Here is a 19059-nt window from a genome sequence, read left to right as displayed (position 1 = left end):
GTGGTGGCATGGGGTATCATGTGGTGTCTTGGTGGTGACATGGGGTATCATGTGGTGTCTTGGTGGTGACATGGGGTATCATGTGGTGTCTTGGTGGTGACATGGGGTATCATGTGGTGTCTTGGTGGTGACATGGGGTATCATGTGGTGTCTTGGTGGTGACATGGGGTATCATGTGGTGTCTTGGTGGTGACATGGGGTATCATGTGGTGTCTTGGTGGTGACATGGGGTATCATGTGGTGTCTTGGTGGTGACATGGGGTATCATGTGGTGTCTTGGTGGTGACATGGGGTATCATGTGGTGTCTTGGTGGTGACATGGGGTATCATGTGGTGTCTTGGTGGTGACATGGGGTATCATGTGGTGTCTTGGTGGTGACATGGGGTATCATGTGGTGTCTTGGTGGTGACATGGGGTATCATGTGGTGTCTTGGTGGTGACATGGGGTATCATGTGGTGTCTTGGTGGTGACATGGGGTATCATGTGGTGTCTTGGTGGTGACATGGGGTATCATGTGGTGTCTTGGTGGTGACATGGGGTATCATGTGGTGTCTTGGTGGTGACATGGGGTATCATGTGGTGTCTTGGTGGTGACATGGGGTATCATGTGGTGTCTTGGTGGTGACATGGGGTATCATGTGGTGTCTTGGTGGTGACATGGGGTATCATGTGGTGTCTTGGTGGTGACATGGGGTATCATGTGGTGTCTTGGTGGTGACATGGGGTATCATGTGGTGTCTTGGTGGTGACATGGGGTATCATGTGGTGTCTTGGTGGTGACATGGGGTATCATGTGGTGTCTTGGTGGTGACATGGGGTATCATGTGGTGTCTTGGTGGTGACATGGGGTATCATGTGGTGTCTTGGTGGTGACATGGGGTATCATGTGGTGTCTTGGTGGTGACATGGGGTATCATGCGGTGTCTTGGTGGTGACATGGGGTATCATGCGGTGTCTTGGTGGTGACATGGGGTATCATGCGGTGTCTTGGTGGTGACATGGGGTATCATGTGGTGTCTTGGTGGTGACATGGGGTATCATGTGGTGTCTTGGTGGTGACATGGGGTATCATGTGGTGTCTTGGTGGTGACATGGGGTATCATGTGGTGTCTTGGTGGTGGCATGGGGTATCATGTGGTGTCTTGGTGGTGACATGGGGTATCATGTGGTGTCTTGGTGGTGACATGGGATATCATGTGGTGTCTTGGTGGTGACATGGGATATCATGTGGTGTCTTGGTGGTGACATGGGGTATCATGTGGTGTCTTGGTGGTGACATGGGGTATCATGTGGTGTCTTGGTGGTGACATGGGGTATCATGTGGTGTCTTGGTGGTGACATGGGGTATCATGTGGTGTCTTGGTGGTGGCATGGGGTATCATGTGGTGTCTTGGTGGTGGCATGGGGTATCATGTGGTGTCTTGGTGGTGACATGGGGTATCATGTGGTGTCTTGGTGGTGACATGGGGTATCATGTGGTGTCTTGGTGGTGACATGGGGTATCATGTGGTGTCTTGGTGGTGACATGGGGTATCATGTGGTGTCTTGGTGGTGACATGGGGTATCATGTGGTGTCTTGGTGGTGACATGGGGTATCATGTGGTGTCTTGGTGGTGACATGGGGTATCATGTGGTGTCTTGGTGGTGACATGGGGTATCATGTGGTGTCTTGGTGGTGACATGGGGTATCATGTGGTGTCTTGGTGGTGACATGGGGTATCATGTGGTGTCTTGGTGGTGACATGGGGTATCATGTGGTGTCTTGGTGGTGACATGGGGTATCATGTGGTGTCTTGGTGGTGACATGGGGTATCATGTGGTGTCTTGGTGGTGACATGGGGTATCATGTGGTGTCTTGGTGGTGACATGGGGTATCATGTGGTGTCTTGGTGGTGACATGGGGTATCATGTGGTGTCTTGGTGGTGACATGGGGTATCATGTGGTGTCTTGGTGGTGACATGGGGTATCATGTGGTGTCTTGGTGGTGACATGGGGTATCATGTGGTGTCTTGGTGGTGACATGGGGTATCATGTGGTGTCTTGGTGGTGACATGGGGTATCATGTGGTGTCTTGGTGGTGACATGGGGTATCATGTGGTGTCTTGGTGGTGACATGGGGTATCATGTGGTGTCTTGGTGGTGACATGGGGTATCATGTGGTGTCTTGGTGGTGACATGGGGTATCATGTGGTGTCTTGGTGGTGACATGGGGTATCATGTGGTGTCTTGGTGGTGACATGGGGTATCATGTGGTGTCTTGGTGGTGACATGGGGTATCATGTGGTGTCTTGGTGGTGACATGGGGTATCATGTGGTGTCTTGGTGGTGACATGGGGTATCATGTGGTGTCTTGGTGGTGACATGGGGTATCATGTGGTGTCTTGGTGGTGACATGGGGTATCATGTGGTGTCTTGGTGGTGACATGGGGTATCATGTGGTGTCTTGGTGGTGACATGGGGTATCATGTGGTGTCTTGGTGGTGACATGGGGTATCATGTGGTGTCTTGGTGGTGACATGGGGTATCATGCGGTGTCTTGGTGGTGACATGGGGTATCATGTGGTGTCTTGGTGGTGACATGGGGTATCATGTGGTGTCTTGGTGGTGACATGGGGTATCATGTGGTGTCTTGGTGGTGACATGGGGTATCATGTGGTGTCTTGGTGGTGACATGGGGTATCATGCGGTGTCTTGGTGGTGACATGGGGTATCATGTGGTGTCTTGGTGGTGACATGGGGTATCATGTGGTGTCTTGGTGGTGACATGGGGTATCATGCGGTGTCTTGGTGGTGACATGGGGTATCATGTGGTGTCTTGGTGGTGACATGGGGTATCATGTGGTGTCTTGGTGGTGACATGGGGTATCATGCGGTGTCTTGGTGGTGACATGGGGTATCATGTGGTGTCTTGGTGGTGACATGGGGTATCATGTGGTGTCTTGGTGGTGACATGGGGTATCATGTGGTGTCTTGGTGGTGACATGGGGTATCATGTGGTGTCTTGGTGGTGGCATGGGATTTACTTGGTGGTGGCACTGATTAACCAATTTCCCCTAAACAGCAACCGCAAACATATCCCTGTCCAAGAACCCATTACTGAAGCCCCCCGTCTCCGTGCATCCATTACCCCATCTCTCCCCAATTCGTTATCAATCCCTCCTTCCAACACCCATTAGCACATTCATCCACCCACACTATCAGCTCACATAAAGCTCTCCTCACACAGCGGCACCCATACTACGCTCACACAGCAGCACCCATACTACGTCACACAGCACCCATACTACACAGTACCCACACTATACTCACACAGCAGCACCCATACTACGCTCACACAGCAGCACCCATACTACGTAACACAGCACACATACTACACAGCACCCATACTACGCTCACACAGCAGCACCCATACTACGTCACACAGCACCCATACTACACAGTACCCACACTATACTCACACAGCAGCACCCATACTACGCTCACACAGCAGCACCCATACTACGTAACACAGCACACATACTACACAGCACCCATACTACGCTCACACAGCAGCACCCATACTACGTCACACAGCACCCATACTACACAGTACCCACACTATACTCACACAGCAGCACCCATACTACGCTCACACAGCAGCACCCATACTACGTAACACAGCACACATACTACACAGCACCCATACTACACTCACACAGTGGCACCCATACTACGCTCACACAGCACCCATACTACACTCACACAGTGGCACCCATACTACGCTCACACAGCACCCATACTACGCTCACACAGTGGCACCCATACTACGCTCACACAGCGCTCATACTAAACTCACACAGCACCCATACTACACAGCACCCATACTACACTCACACAGTGGCACCCATACTACGCTCACACAGCGCTCATACTAAACTCACACAGCACCCATACTACACAGCACCCATACTACACTCACACAGTGGCACCCATACTACGCTCACACAGCACCCATACTACACAGCACCCATACTACACTCACACAGTGGCACCCATACTACGCTCACACAGCACCCATACTACACAGCACCCATACTACACTCACACAGTGGCACCCATACTATGCTCACACAGCGCTCATACTAAACTCACACAGCACCCATACTACACAGCACTCATACTACGCTCACACAGTGGCACCCATACTACACTCACACAGCGCTCATACTACACTCACACAGCAGCACCCATACTACGTCACACAGCACCCATACTACACTCACACAGTGGCACCCATACTACGCTCACATAGCACCCATACTACGCTCACACAGCGCTCATACTAAACTCACACAGCACCCATACTACACAGCACTCATACTACGCTCACACAGTGGCACCTATACTACACTCACACAGCACTCATACTACACTCACACAGCCCCAATTAGCTTCCCCCCCCAGCACTTAACCCAACAATTTGTACATCCAAATGCCCATTAACACATTTACCCCCATACAGATACACACACACACATACATTTCATAAATCGATTCTGCTCATCGTGGAGCATTTATAGAAGTTACCTGGTATCATGCAGCAATATCAGCAGCAGCAGCTCCTTCCTCCTGTAGAACAGTGTGGGAGGCGGAGCTTGTGTGTGTTACTGTCAGGCTCAGTCAGGACCCAAGTGAGGAGAGAGTGGAGTCTGGAGGAGAGGGGAGGGGCGGCCAGAGCACGGCCTGCACGGCTCTGTGGCTGCTGCCTGCTGATCTCACTGACAGGTGAGAATGTCGGGCAGCGGGCTTTAGGAGGCGGGGCCTGGGAATAGGGGGTGTAGCCGCAGCCGTGGACCACCAGGCTTTGTATTTGTCATGTCAGGGGATGGAGGTTCGTGCGTGTGAGTGTGCGGCTCCCTTTGGAGTCACCCTATTGAAGGGTGACACCCGGGTGCGGGCCGCACCCCCCGCACCCACCTCATGACGCCACTGTTCTGACATATTGTGTGTGATATTCGTAGGGACAGGAGCAGTGTCGGTCTGGGGCATAAAGGGCCCACCAGGGTAATGTAGTGGTAGGGGCCTGTGTTTAGGGGTGTGGCCAGTCTCCAGAGGGGGTGTGGTCAGCTGCCATAGATGCTAGGCTATCCATTAGAGAGTGCATGGTCTGGACCTCTTGATAAATATATATAGTAAATACGACTAATGCAGGTACATTATGATAATGTACCAGATTAATAACAACAATACACTGTAGAGAATACACCATAGTCCTGTGCAGTATAAGGTAACATATGTATACTTTACCATTCAAATGCACAGTCTGGAACCTGATCCCCATAGGTGGAGGGTGTGGTCCCAGGCAGTGGTGCCCAGCGGGGGTTTCCCCTGAGCCCCCCCAACCCTGGATAGGAGGGGCGTGTCTTAAGGGGTCAGAATAATGGATCCCGTTCTGGTCTATAACTACAGTATGAGGTGCTCTTGGTCATTAATCTGTAGGACGTTCTGTAAATAGAAGTAACTGATAATCTCTAAAGACGCTCAGGAAGAGACTTTTTGGGATGAAATACATTTATATAGTAGCTTCGTGCATACAGATCTTTAGGTCTATTCATGAAGCAGGGAAAAGAGTGGAGAAGTGAGCCAGTGGAGAAGTTGGCACATGGCAACCAATCAGTGTTTAGGTAACATTTATAAAATGCATTCTATAAAATGATACGTGGCAGCTGATTGGTTGCCAAGGACAACTTCTCCACTGGCTCACTTCTCCACTCTTTTCACTGCTTCATGGTTAAACCCCTTATACTGTACATTAATTGATTTACTTGTACATTTATGCGGAGAAGGAGAATCGTGGTATAAGGGGCTGATGTTGGTTTAATACTGCGCCAATGTGTATGCTGTGTCTTCAGTGATTTTCCACTGTGCACAACCATATTTGTGTGAGTTTGCGAGTTTTGCCTGCCAGTGCCTGGAAGGCTGGAATGGGGAGGGGCCAACCCAAGTACAGTAAGGTCATGTTTGCGCAATTGCGAACGACGTGGACTGGGAGATAGAATCGTATACATCTGGGTAAGCCGCATTATTTGCTGGTGGTCACGGCAGGTGCGAATACCAGGTGATGACTGCGACAGACACCTGCGCTGGTGAGCCACTTACGATTGGCTGTTTGGCAATGCTCAGGGTAGAACAACTTTACTGGTTTTAGGCGGATGACAGGAGGAAATAGCATTTTCTCCGCATTATCCTGCAATGTTGTACTTTTGGTAATGACCTGTCTCATATCCAGGTTGAGGAGAGACGTTTCCTGAATACAACCACTACCAGCATTATAAACTATAATAATATTCATAATCATCACTGATCTAATGAGAAAAAAACAACGTAAAAGCAGGAAATTAATTGTTCCACAGGCCTAACCAAAGATGGAGCCCGGGTTTCTCCAAGCATCAAGCAATGGCAGCTCAGAGTTCTTCTGATTGGCTGATAAGATGGACTAGCGCACATTTATTAAACAACGTTTTCTGTTAATTGATTCAGATCACAACCTTTTACCTCCCTCCAAATCCATCCTCACCTCTTCTGGGATCCATGATTTCCACCGTGGCCTCGCTGTTCCTTCCCAGTACCGCATTCTTCGGCGTCTTCAGTAATATTTTAAGGAATTCGTTATTTTCTTCCAAACCGTCATTCTTCAAGTAAATATTCCAGAGTTTTGTGGAAACACCTAAAAGTGTTGGGGTAGAATAGAGAATGAAATATGAATATTCTGCCATTAGCTATATTGGGTTCGGTATGTTATCCTGGTCGTCAGGATGCCGGCGGTCACATGACAGAGGGGGTATCCCGACGTCAGAGGGGGTAAGTATTTTTACCCCCCCCCCCAACTTTCCTACCCTAACCCTCCAGAGGTGGCGCCATCTGACCGCCAGCTTCTCGTCCATCGGGATGGGTGTGGGATGATAAATAGACAGTGACCTGTAGACAGTACAAAAGGCCGACAAGGCTAGACAGTGTCTAGTAGACAGTACAAAAGGCAGACAGGGTCAAAGGTCGACATGAAAAAAGGTAGATAGTACAAAAGGTCGATAGGGTCAAAAGGTCGACATGAAAATTGTTGACAAAAAAAGGTAGACACCATGTTTTTTGCATTTTTGTGGTTTATGTGGATAGTTTTGTCATCTGGGACCCCCAATTGTAGAAAGGCATCCCGTCTCCACAAGGTTTATAACCAACTCTATGCCGACATGGATAGAGAAGGTATAAAATAGTCCAAAAACATGGGGGTAAATTTACTAAGATTCGTAATTTCCGAAAAAAGGTCAAAGTTCAATCACGAATGACATCGACAGTGTAAAACTGCAACTTTTTGAATTGATTACGATGGATTTACTAAGCTGTCGTATTCGGGTTTTTCTTTTCTTCCGATGTCGATGTCATTCGTTTTTTTTAACCTATTTTTACGGCAGTGATTAGCAAAACACTGCCGACTTTTTTTTACAATCAATCTCGGCCGGATCTGTGTGATCCGTGCTGGGGTTCTTATTTTTTTTTTTTTTAATTAAACAATGTAAAATCCCAAAAAAAAATGCGTGGGGTCCCCCCTCCTAAGCATAACCAGCCTCGGGCTCTTTGAGCCGATCCTGGTTGCAGAAATATGGGGAAAAAAATGACAGGGGTTCCCCCATATTTAAGCAACCAGCATCGGGCTCTGCGCCTGGTCCTGGTCCCAAAAATACGGGGGACAAAAAGAGTAGGGGTCCCCCGTATTTTTAAAACCAGCACCGGGCTCCACTAGCTGGACAGATAATGCCACAGCCGGGGGTCACTTTTATATAGTGCCCTGCGGCCGTGGCATCAAAAATCCAACTAGTCACCCCTGGCCGGGGTACCCTGGGGGAGTGGGGACCCCTTCAATCAAGGGGTCCCCCCCCCCAGCCACCCAAGGGCCAGGGGTGAAGCCCGAGGCTGTCCCCCCCCATCCAATGCTGTCCCTGATCAGCTGTGTGCTCCTGTCTTCACTGACAGGCAGCACACGGCAGTGTTACAATGTAGCGCCTATGCACTCCATTGTAACCAATGCTGGGAACTTTCTGCCCTGCGGTTGACCTAAAGTGACGTCACCGCTGAGCAGAAAGTTCCCATCATTGGTTACAATGTAGCGCATAGGCGCTACATTGTAACACTGCCGTGTGCTGCCTGTCAGTGAAGACAGGAGCACACAGCTGATCAGGAGAGTGCTACAACGTGGCGCTCCCTGATTGGCTGAAGAAACCCACTTAGCCAGAAGGCAAAGTGGGTTTCTTGCATTCGGGGAAAGGTGACCCATGTGCAAACATGGGTCCCCTTTCAGTTCGTGGTCGGGACACCGTTTTTTTATTTTTGGCAAGTACGTGGATTAACCCTGGATTTGCCGAGGAGCCTGGACCCCTGGATCTCGTGAGTATAATTTATTCAACAGGTACCCTTGGATTCTACTGGACAAGAGGACCGACCTGCGTGGGGCCATAGGTAAGTATGTATGTATGTGTGTATGTAAGTAATAAAATTATACTTTCACGGTGTGTGTGTCACATTGTAACCAATGATGGGAACTTTCTGCTCAGCGGTGACGTCACTTTAGGTCAACCGCAGGGCAGAAAGTTCCCAGCATTGGTTACAATGGAGTGCATAGGCGCTACATTGTAACACTGCCGTGTGCTGCCTGTCAGTGAAGACAGGAGCACACAGCTGATCAGGAGAGTGCTACAACGTGGCACTTCCTGATTGGCTGAAGAAACCCACTTAGACATCAGTCAGAGTGGGTTTCTGGCATTCGTGGAAAGGAGTCCCATGTGAAAACATGGGGCCCCTTTCAGTTCGTGGCTCGGCTTTCCGTTTTCTTATTTTATGCAAGTACGTGGATTACCCCTGGATTTCCCGAGGAGCCTGGACCCCTGGATCTCGTGAGTATAATTTCTTCAACAGGTACCCCTTGGATTCTACTGGAGAAGAGGACCGACCTGCGTGGGAACTTAAGGTAAGTATGTATGTATGTGTGTATGTATGTAATAAAATTATACTTTCACGGTGTGTGTGTCTTGTCTTTTTTTGGGTATTTTTTTAGTAGTAGTACTACAGGTACCAGCGGGCCCGTTTTTCCGTCGCATGCTGGTACTTGTGGTTCTCCAAGTACCAGCATGCGGGGGAGGCTTGCTGGGCCTTGTAGTACTGCTACTAAAAACAATATCTTTTCTTTTACAACAAAGGCTATCAGCCTCCCCATCCGCAGCCCATTGGATGGGGGGGGACAGCCTCGGGCTTCACCCCTGGCCCTTGGGTGGCTGGGGGGGGGGACCCCTTGATTGAAGGGGTCCCCACTCCCCCAGGGTACCCCGGCCAGGGGTGACTAGTTGGATTTTTGATGCCACGGCCGCAGGGCACTATATAAAAGTGACCCCCGGCTGTGGCATTATCTGTCCAGCTAGTGGAGCCCGGTGCTGGTTTTAAAAATACGGGGGACCCCTACTCTTTTTGTCCCCCGTATTTTTGGGACCAGGACCAGGCGCAGAGCCCGATGCTGGTTGCTTAAATATGGGGGAACCCCTGTCATTTTTTTCCCCATATTTCTGCAACCAGGATCGGCTCAAAGAGCCCGAGGCTGGTTATGCTTAGGAGGGGGGACCCTACGCAATTTTTTTAGCAAAAATAAGCACTTTCACACCCTTTCCCACTGATATACATGCACGGATCTCATGGATCCCTGCATGCATCTCAAATCACGGATAAAAAAAGCAGGTCTGTTTTTTTTTAGGACTTTTTTACGAGTTGTAATTTTTCACGGCAGTGTTTTGGGTTTTTTTGCTTTGCACTTCTTAGTAAATGACCGAGATTCATACTTAAACAGCCGCGTTTTGACCGATGGTGTATTCATTCGTAATTTTTTACCTGAACTAGCAAAAAATTACGAATGCCCTCATCACTGCCGTGATTAGTGTTTAGTAAATGACCGAGATTTACCGAGATGACACTTTGATGAAAAAACGGCATCTCGGTCAAAATCGGGAGCTTAGTAAATATACCCCATGGTGTCTATCTTTTTTATGTCGACCATTTTCATGTCGATCTTTTGACCCTGTCAACCTAATGTCTGTCTAACATATGGTGTCTATCTATCTATCTATCTATCTATCTATCTATCTATCTATCGGATACCCATCGGGATGCTAAATGCACCCCGCTACAGTGGCAAACGCAGGATTTAGCGAGGGGGGTTTCCGTGGGTGGGTGTGTATGTATATGCGCAGGTATGTGTAATAAATATATATATAGATATATACACACACACAAACATACATACATATATATGTACGGAGGCAGGACGGCACTCATTGAGACTGGTAAACCTTAGAAAATCAGCACAGGACGCTGAAGCTGTTTGTCAACGTTTCACAGTTAGACTCCTTTAAAAGAGTCTAACTCTGAAACGTTGACATACAGCTACAGCGTTCTGTGCTGATTTTCTATGGTTTACTAGTCTCTATGAGTGCCATCCTGCTTCCGTACATTTTATCTGATTCTGACGTGCCATTCATCATTTGCAGATATATATATATATATATATATATATATATTTGTGTGGTCGTCTGGCACTCTGGATGATAAAAAGCAAAGATGCCAGGGTGGCCTCCTGAAATTAATATATCTGGTAATCCTCCTTGGGTCCTGTGATAGGACCTCTATTGAAGAAAAATAGGCGGCACTCCAAGGACTTAAATAAAGTCAAACTGTATTAAAAAATAATAATTTCATGGATCAAAAAACAACGTTTCAAGGCTCTACAGCCTTTCCATCAGGTTATGCATTATAGGTGAGGTGGAAAAAAACAGAGGTATTTTGTTTATTGATCTCACCTATAATGCATAACCAGATGAAAAGGCCGTAGAGCCTTGAAACGTTGTTTTTTGCACCATGAAATTTATTTTTTGAATAGTTTGACTTTATTTAAGTCCCTGGAGTGCCGCCTATTTTTCTTCAGTAGAGGTCCTATCACAGGACCCAAGGAGGATTACCGGTTTTATATATATATATATATATATCACATTTATATATATATATATATATATATATATATTTTCACAAACTCACACATGTAAACACACATACATACACTCACACATGTAAACACACATACATACATACTGTACATACAAGCACACACACAAACCCACACCATACTTGCCTACCTGACCCTCTCCATGAGGGAGAAAATGCTCTGTTCCTGGCACATACATACATACATACATACATACATACATACATACATACACACACACACACACACACATACATACATACACTGGCCATAAGAATTACCGGGGAGATTCCCAGGAGGCTGACACCACAGCTCACTGCGGGGCCGTCCGTCAGCTGAGTGCTATTTTTTCGGGGTTTTTCCCCCTTGCTGCCTAATCAGCAAAGCCACCTAGTGGCCGCCAGCAGAGCTAACAGCACATCCCCTGCTCAGCCTCAGGATAGACAGGAAGTGTCGTGTTTACTTTCTCACTTCCTGACTGAGGCTGAGTGCTGCTGGACAGAGGTGCGGAGCTGCAACAGACTGAAATAAGGGATACAGTCAAAAGAGGTACAGCTGGATGAGGTAAACAGAGACCTGTATAACAAACACTTCTTCCCTACCCAGCCCTGTGCATGTCATCCCCCAACCTCCACCCAGCCCTGTGCATACCAGCTCCCAAGCTCCACCCAGCCCTGTGCATGCCAGCCCCCACTTCCCCACCCAGCCCTTTGCATGCCAGCCCCCAACCTCCACCCAGCCCTGTGCATGCCAGCCCCCACTCCCCCACCCAGCCCTGTGCATGCCAGCCCCCAACCTCCACCCAGCCCTGTGCATGCCAGGACCACTCCCCCACCCAGCCCTGTGCATGCCAGCTCCCACTCCCCTACCCAGCCCTGTGCATGCCAGCCCCCAACCTCCACCCAGCCCTGTGCATGCCAGCCCCCACTCCCCCACCCAGTCCTGTGCGTGTGCCAGCCCACGCTCCCCTATCCAGCCCTGTGTGTGCCAGCCCCTGCTCCTCTACCCAGGGCTGGCAACTGAAATCTTGGAACCTAGTACTGTGATATCTCTGGGACCACTTCAACACAAACGTACGTACGTACGTACGTATGTACATGTGTGTGTGTATACATACAGTATATATATATATATATATATATATATATATATATACACACACACACATTCTCTATATATACAAATATATATACTGTACATATATATATATATATATATATACTAGGTGCTTCATCGCGCCCTACGGGCGCTCTTCACACCGTCAGAAGGGGCTACGCCCCCTTAACCCCTGCACGCCTTTCTGGGGTTCAATATATGGAGTATTACCTGCATTCCTAGTTTTGTTAGTGTTTGAATATTGCACAATGATGGGGCGTCCGATGGTGAAGGGGGCGTAGTCCCTTGCAACAGGAAGGGGTTTGGGGAGTGGGGACCGCGGATGGGGGAGGGGGTATGAAGGCGCTGTGTGTGGGGTAGGAGCAGGGGTGTCACAGGTGGGGGATGGCAGCTGCAGGGCTGTTGCGGATGGAGGAGGGGTTCCGAAGGCGCTGCAGATGGGGAAGGGGTGGGTGCGGGTGTGCAGTGGATGGGGGAGGTGTCCAGGGGGCGCGGTGGGTGGGGGAGGGGTGGATGCGGGGGTAACGTGGGTGGGGGAGTGGCGGGTGCGGTGCTGTTGCGAATGGTGTAGGCGATGCAGATTGGGAAGGGCCTGCTGCGTGGGTGGGGTAGGGGATCCAAAGGTGCAGCGGGCGGGGGAGAGCCAGATGCGGGGTGTGGCGGATGGGGGAGGGGCTGCTGCAGATGGGGGAGGGGTTTGGAAGACACTGCGGGTGGGGTAGGGGGTCCGAAGGCGCAGTGGGTGGGGGTGCCACGGGTGGTGGAGGGGCAGGTGCGGGAGTTTGCGGGGGATGGGGAGGGGCGCTGCAGGTGGTGGAGGGGCAGATATCAGTGCACATAGTCTCTGTGGTAGTTAGTGAGGGTTGGTGATGGTGTGAGAGGGGTGAAGGCCAGTACACAGACAGGCAGTTAGAGAGCAGGATGAGGGTGACAGGGCATAGTGACGGGGAGTACTTAGCAGATATAGGGGTGGGCTACAGGTGTGATGTCACAGTGTGTGTACCTTTGCTCTCATGTGTGAGGTATGTGAGGTATATGTGAGGTATGTGTGAGGTATGTGTGAGGTAAGGATGTGCGGGTCGTGGTGGCCACTAACCTCCAGGCTGCTGCTGTGAGATGGTGACTGCAGAGGGAGGGAGCTCAGACCCAGCAGCAATGGGTCGTGGTCAGCATTCCTTCCTGGCCCCGTTCTGCCGCACACTGTCCGCCCCATCTGACGGGCGTCATTCCTCCATCCTGCATGGCAGCGTCAGCTGCTGTGATCGCGGAGCATAGGTAAGCGTCCGGAGCCCTGTGGGCGGGCAGGCATGGTGTTTCCCTGGAGAGGTGCGGCGCGCGTCCTTAGGCTGCAGACGGAGGGAGCTCCGGCCCAGCAGCAATGTTGATTAGTGCGTGTCCCGTCCTGGCGCTGTCCCGCTGCACATGCTCCGCACCGCTTGCCGTTGAGCATGGCAGCCCTTGTCTGTATGCTGCAGATGCTGATCTAGCGGTGCCTGAGTTAGCGCCCTCTCCCTGGGGTGTGGGTGTCAGGCAGCAGGTAAGGTGTGTAGGTGGGAGAGGAGCTGCGGGCGGCGACTCGCTGCCTGCAAGTACCCTCCATATCAGCGCTGTTCCCCTCCCTGCAGATAGTGTCAGTGGCCGTGGTGTACTTTTGCTACTGGTGGCCAGCCGGTGCTAGGGTGTTTGGCGCCCCCCTGCAAACTATGAATTTTGCGCCCTCCCATATTCCTTTGTTGTGCATCGGGAAAAGTGGGGTGGTCTCACAACTAAGGGGCATGGCCACACAATAGTACCCCCATTTAAAATTACGCCACAATGTAGCACAATCTTATTCATCTTATACGTAATGCCCCACCCGTAGTAGTAGCGTCCTTATACGTAATGCCCCACCCGTAGTAGTAGCGTCCATATACGTAATGCCCCCCCAATAGTAGTAGTGTCCTTATACATAATGCCCCCCCAGTAGTAGTAGCAGTTATATGTAATGCTCCCCAACAGTAATAGTAGCGTCCTTATACATAATGCCCCCCCAGTAGTATTAGCATCCTTATACATAATGCCCCCCCAGTAGTAGTAGCGTCCTTATACGTAATGCCCCCCTATAGTAGTAGCGTCCTTATACGTAATGCCCCCCCTATAGTAGTAGCGTCCTTATACGTAATGCCCCCCTATAGTAGTAGCGTCCTTATACGTAATGCCCCCCCTATATTAGTAGCATCCTTGCATGTAATGGCCCCCCCAGCAGTGGCGTCCATAAAGTGCGCACACACAGACATACCTCACACACACACATTCATACATATATACAAACACACACACCCCACCATACACACACACACACACACACACACACACACACACACAATATACACACACACACACACACCCACTATATACACACACACACACACACACTATATACACACACGCACACACATTTCTCTCTCACCCTCCACTTACCAAGTCTGGCTGGCCGTCACTGCAATGCTGATTCCACCACTGTTCAGCTGTCTGGTCCCGTGTAGCTCCGCCCCTCTATTCCGTGTAGCTCCGCACCCGGGACCCGCTCTGCACAGCACACAGCCCGCTGTCACAGGTGATTGGGGGGGGGGGGAGGACAGGCACAGCAGCCGGCAGCTAGTGGCCATCCTCACCTCCTATACTGTAAGGTAGGGTCTTGTACCTGACTGCTGCTGGCGCTGGGTATGGAGTAGCTCCCTGCAGCAGATGCAGTTGACTCCGCCCAGCTCTGTGACTCCGCCCAGCGTTACGAGCACAGAGTCACAGATTAAGGCAAATATATAGGAGATAAATGGCTTGTACACCCGGCACTCCTGTTTGCATTAAAGCAACTGGCTGCGGTGCCCTCCAAGAGACTTCATTGTCACTGGATATACTGGAGATTGCGGCGGTACTCATATACACACTTGACGATGCACACATCGTTAACGACCGTCGTTAACAACTTCCCTTGAACTTCCCTTGAACAGCTGAGCAAACGACATGAGCATACACACTACCAACAACCAAAGACCAACGACCAAAGACCATTCATCGTTGAAGCATCCAAGCTGAACAGTTTATTAAAATAATGAGCTGGGAACAGGGCTGGTGAACAGTGGCTTGGTCGTTGGTCGTTCACACCATACACATTGAACGACGTCTCTGGTCGGTAACGACCATAGTGGAAATTGAGCATACATGCTCCACAGATAAGCGAGGGTCGTTAACGTCCCGCGGGGCTGCGCATCGGTGGTCGTCGGATGCATACACACTTGATGATATAATGAGCGACGTCATTGATGAGGGCTGAAATGAACGACGTCGCTCATTTTATCGTCAAGTGTGCATGGGCCTTTAGAAACTTAATTAGAACAGCGTCTGTTCTAATTAATTTTTTAAGTCTGATGAGTGCCGCCACAATCGCCAGTGTGTGTGTATATATATATATATATATATATATATGTATATAATCTCCCCATATTATAAGAAACCGTACTCGCATCCAAGTATTGACAATTGGCGGGGTGCTCCACTATAGTAATATCACCAAATGAGGGCACTCACTATTATACAACTGTTCATTTTTAATAGTTCAGCATTGCCACCAGGTATTGTTCAAATGCCAATGTTTCAACGACTAAGGGTCATTATCAAGACAAGCAGCACAAAAACGGTGGTCAGCACAGCACACCATCCTGGCGTTGTGGCCCTGTTTTTTGTGCCCCTGATCCTCAGAGCCCCTCTAAAATTCGGTACCCGGTACAGTTGTACCCTTTGACCCCCCTTGTCGCCGGGCCTGCATTTACCCAGCCCTGTGTGTGTCAGCCCCTGAACCCAGCCCTGTGTGTGCCAGCCCGCACACCAGTACCCAGCCCTGTGTGTGCCAGCCCCTGCTACTGTACTCAACCTCTTCTCCGGTACACAACCCTGTGTGTTTGCCAGCGCCTGCTCTTGTACTCAGACCTGTGTGTGTGCCAGCCCCTTCTCCTGTACCCAGCCCCTGCTACGTCACGCAGCCGCCACGGCCTGCCCTCCCAACGTTCCGGACACGCCTCTGTTGTCCGGGCCGTGCCCCGCCAATGGCATTCTAACGCCATTGGCACGCGCGCGGCAGAGGCGATCCTACCAGTGAGATGCTTTCGCATCTTACTGGCTGCACTTGCGCAGTGCACCTGCCACGCTTGTGCACTGCGCATAGTAATTCAGACTGCAGTCGCTGCCGCGATGCAGTCTGAATTACCCCCAGTGTCACTACATCGCAGAGCATGCATTGCTGGTGCCTAATCACTGCAGAGCTCACACTTAACGGCATTACACAGTAGAGCTAATTTCTTTGCAGATGTCTGTTTTTTTGGTGCTAGCAAAACTTGTTCTTTCTGGGTCGCACACACAACATAGCTTATAACTGCTGGGTGCCACAGACTACAGCGTATTGATGTTACGTGTCACAGAATCCAAGTTTATTATTGCTGAGTGCCACAGACTGGTTGTGGATCATTGGGCCCTAATTATGTCGACAGTCATTAGGTCGACCGCTATTGGTTGACAGTGACTAGGTTGACACCTGAAAAAGGCCGACATGGTGCAAAAGTCAACATGGAAAAATATTGATATGAATTTTTGGTATAGTTTTCTCTGTAAAGTGACCGGGAACCCCAGTTAGTGCACCATGGCCCTCATTCCGAGTTGTTCGCTCGCAAGCTGCTTTTAGCAGCTTTGCACATGCTAAGCCGCCGCCTACTGGGAGTGAATCTTAGCTTATCAAAATTGCGAACGAAAGATTCGCAATATTGCGAAAAGACTTCTCTGTGCAGTTTCTGAGTAGCTCGAGACTTACTCTTCCAGTGCGATCAGTTCAGTGCTTGTCGTTCCTGGTTTGACGTCACAAACACACCCAGCGTTCGCTCAGACACTCCTCCGTTTCTCCAGCCACTCCCGCGTTTTTCCCAGAAACGGTAGCGTTCTTTCAATCACTCCCATAAAACGGCCAGTTTCCGCCCAGAAACACCCACTTCCTGTCAATCACACTCCGATCTCCAGAACGAAGAAAAAACCTTGTAATGCCGTGAGTAAAATACCAATCTTTATAGCAAATTTACTTAGCGCAGTCGCAGTGCGAACATTGCGCATGCGCAAATAGCGGAAAATCGCTGCGATGCGAAGAAAATTACCGAGTGAACAACTCTGAATGACCACCCATGTCCCCTCGCATAGCTCGCTTTGCTTGGTTGCTATTCCCAATCATAGTCCACATGGATCGTAAAATAAGAAAGAGTAAAAAAAACTCATGTCAACCTTTCCTGTGTCGGCCTTTGCCATGTCGACCTATTGTTAATGTCGGGTATTTGTGATCTTTGGGTAATGAGTTTGGTCTCTATGTGGTAATAATTGTGTGTCTATTTGCTGGAGTTTTTGAGGTTTTTGTTCAGTCTCGTGGCAGCGGGGCGTTATTTGAAATATGGAGGTTTGGGGTTAGTCACTACAGGTTAAAGGTCTGTGAGTGTTGGGGCCACTAGATTACCAATAATCTTGAAACCAGCAATGTGTAGCGAAGTTCTAATTCCACCTACTTTGGTGTTGGTCCCGCCTACAGTCCATTTCGTGATGCCCATGTGAGGCCACTACCAGAATTTTTTCCAGGGCCACTTTTAGTTCCCAATCCGCCCCTACATACATACATACATACATACATACATACATACATACATATCATACAAAAACACACTTAAACAATGATTTCAAACTTACATACAGAGGGGCGGCCACGGCAGCGTGAGGCAGTGAGGACGGAGGGAGCTGCTGTGGCTGAGCATGCTCAGCCAGCAGCTCCCCGGCACCCGGGACATTCTCTAAGCAGAGAGCTGCATAGCTCTCTGCTCTTGCTGCAGCTCCGTCCGCGATGGTCGCGGCTTTTGCTTTTGTTGAGACGGAGACAGCTGTATCTCCGTCTCAAATTTTTTTGGGGGGTCATCAAGGGGGGGGGGGGGGGGGGGTTCCAGGTACTCGGAACCCCCCCCTGTGTGTGCCACTGCCACTATATCCACATGTGCTTTATGTATACCTCCAGTGCACTGATTCTGCGTTGCAGTCTCTTATAGGATCTACAGTATGAGTGACTCAGCAGTGTAGAGTTTCCCGGCCTTTCTGATGTTATGTCACAGCTACTGCCACGCTCCTATTAAACTAAAGCAATACATGAAACCACAATCATGAACATGTTTTATTTTAATGAAATACTGTATAGTTAACTTACCATCCCCACCTCAAACATCACCAGGGAAAGTCACAAGAGTGCAGATCCAATGTGAATAGGAATATAGGAATGTAGGCTATCATTTCATTATGTACCAGTGAGGCATGAGGCACAAAGTGGCTGATCTGTGTGTGGACAACAGCTGCACCATAACTTTGCTTGCAGGGTGCCTGGTACAGCAAACTAGAGAGCCGCTAATGCGTCCTTAGTATGCGCGGGTGAACTCGGCTTCTTCCTGGTCCCGGCGGCCCCCTGTCCCCTCATCATTGTTCAGCTGTGGCTCTGACCGGTATAAAGTTCTCACACGGAGGGCAGGGCAACTAACTTGTGGTCGGTCCCCACCAAATATTGTGCTCTCATGCATCCACACCTACACACACCTCACATCCCGCTCCCACAGTACTCCCCCTGAGGTTAACTTACCTCAGCCCATCGTGCTCTGTCTCTGGAGTCTGGAATCTGACTGCTGTACCCAGGGGCGCATCAAGAGAGGAGGAGGCCTGTGTGCAGTCTCCATCCGGGCCCACTACTCTCTAGCCGACAGAGCAATAGACTCCAGGCACTAGGGTCACTAGGGGACCCTAGCGATGTCCCAGAGTTTAATGCCGGTGCCATTTTCCCGGTGATTTCT

At 49.8% G+C, this 19059-nt stretch overlaps 1 protein-coding gene across 1 annotated transcript in view; it reads right to left on the bottom strand.

Moving 5' to 3' along the window:
- LOC134958707 (FRAS1-related extracellular matrix protein 1-like) overlaps positions 1-19059 on the bottom strand; it is a 364054-nt gene that overhangs the window by 62158 nt on the left and 282837 nt on the right. Inside the window, exon 30 of the mRNA XM_063941462.1 lies at positions 6560-6709. Within this exon, the coding sequence (XP_063797532.1) occupies positions 6560-6709 (150 nt within the window). The remainder of the gene's footprint in view (positions 1-6559; positions 6710-19059) is intronic.

The sequence above is a fragment of the Pseudophryne corroboree genome, chromosome 9, assembly GCF_028390025.1.
Source record: "Pseudophryne corroboree isolate aPseCor3 chromosome 9, aPseCor3.hap2, whole genome shotgun sequence".
NCBI lineage: Eukaryota > Metazoa > Chordata > Amphibia > Anura > Myobatrachidae > Pseudophryne > Pseudophryne corroboree.
This window is presented reverse-complemented; position numbering and strand designations above follow the sequence as displayed.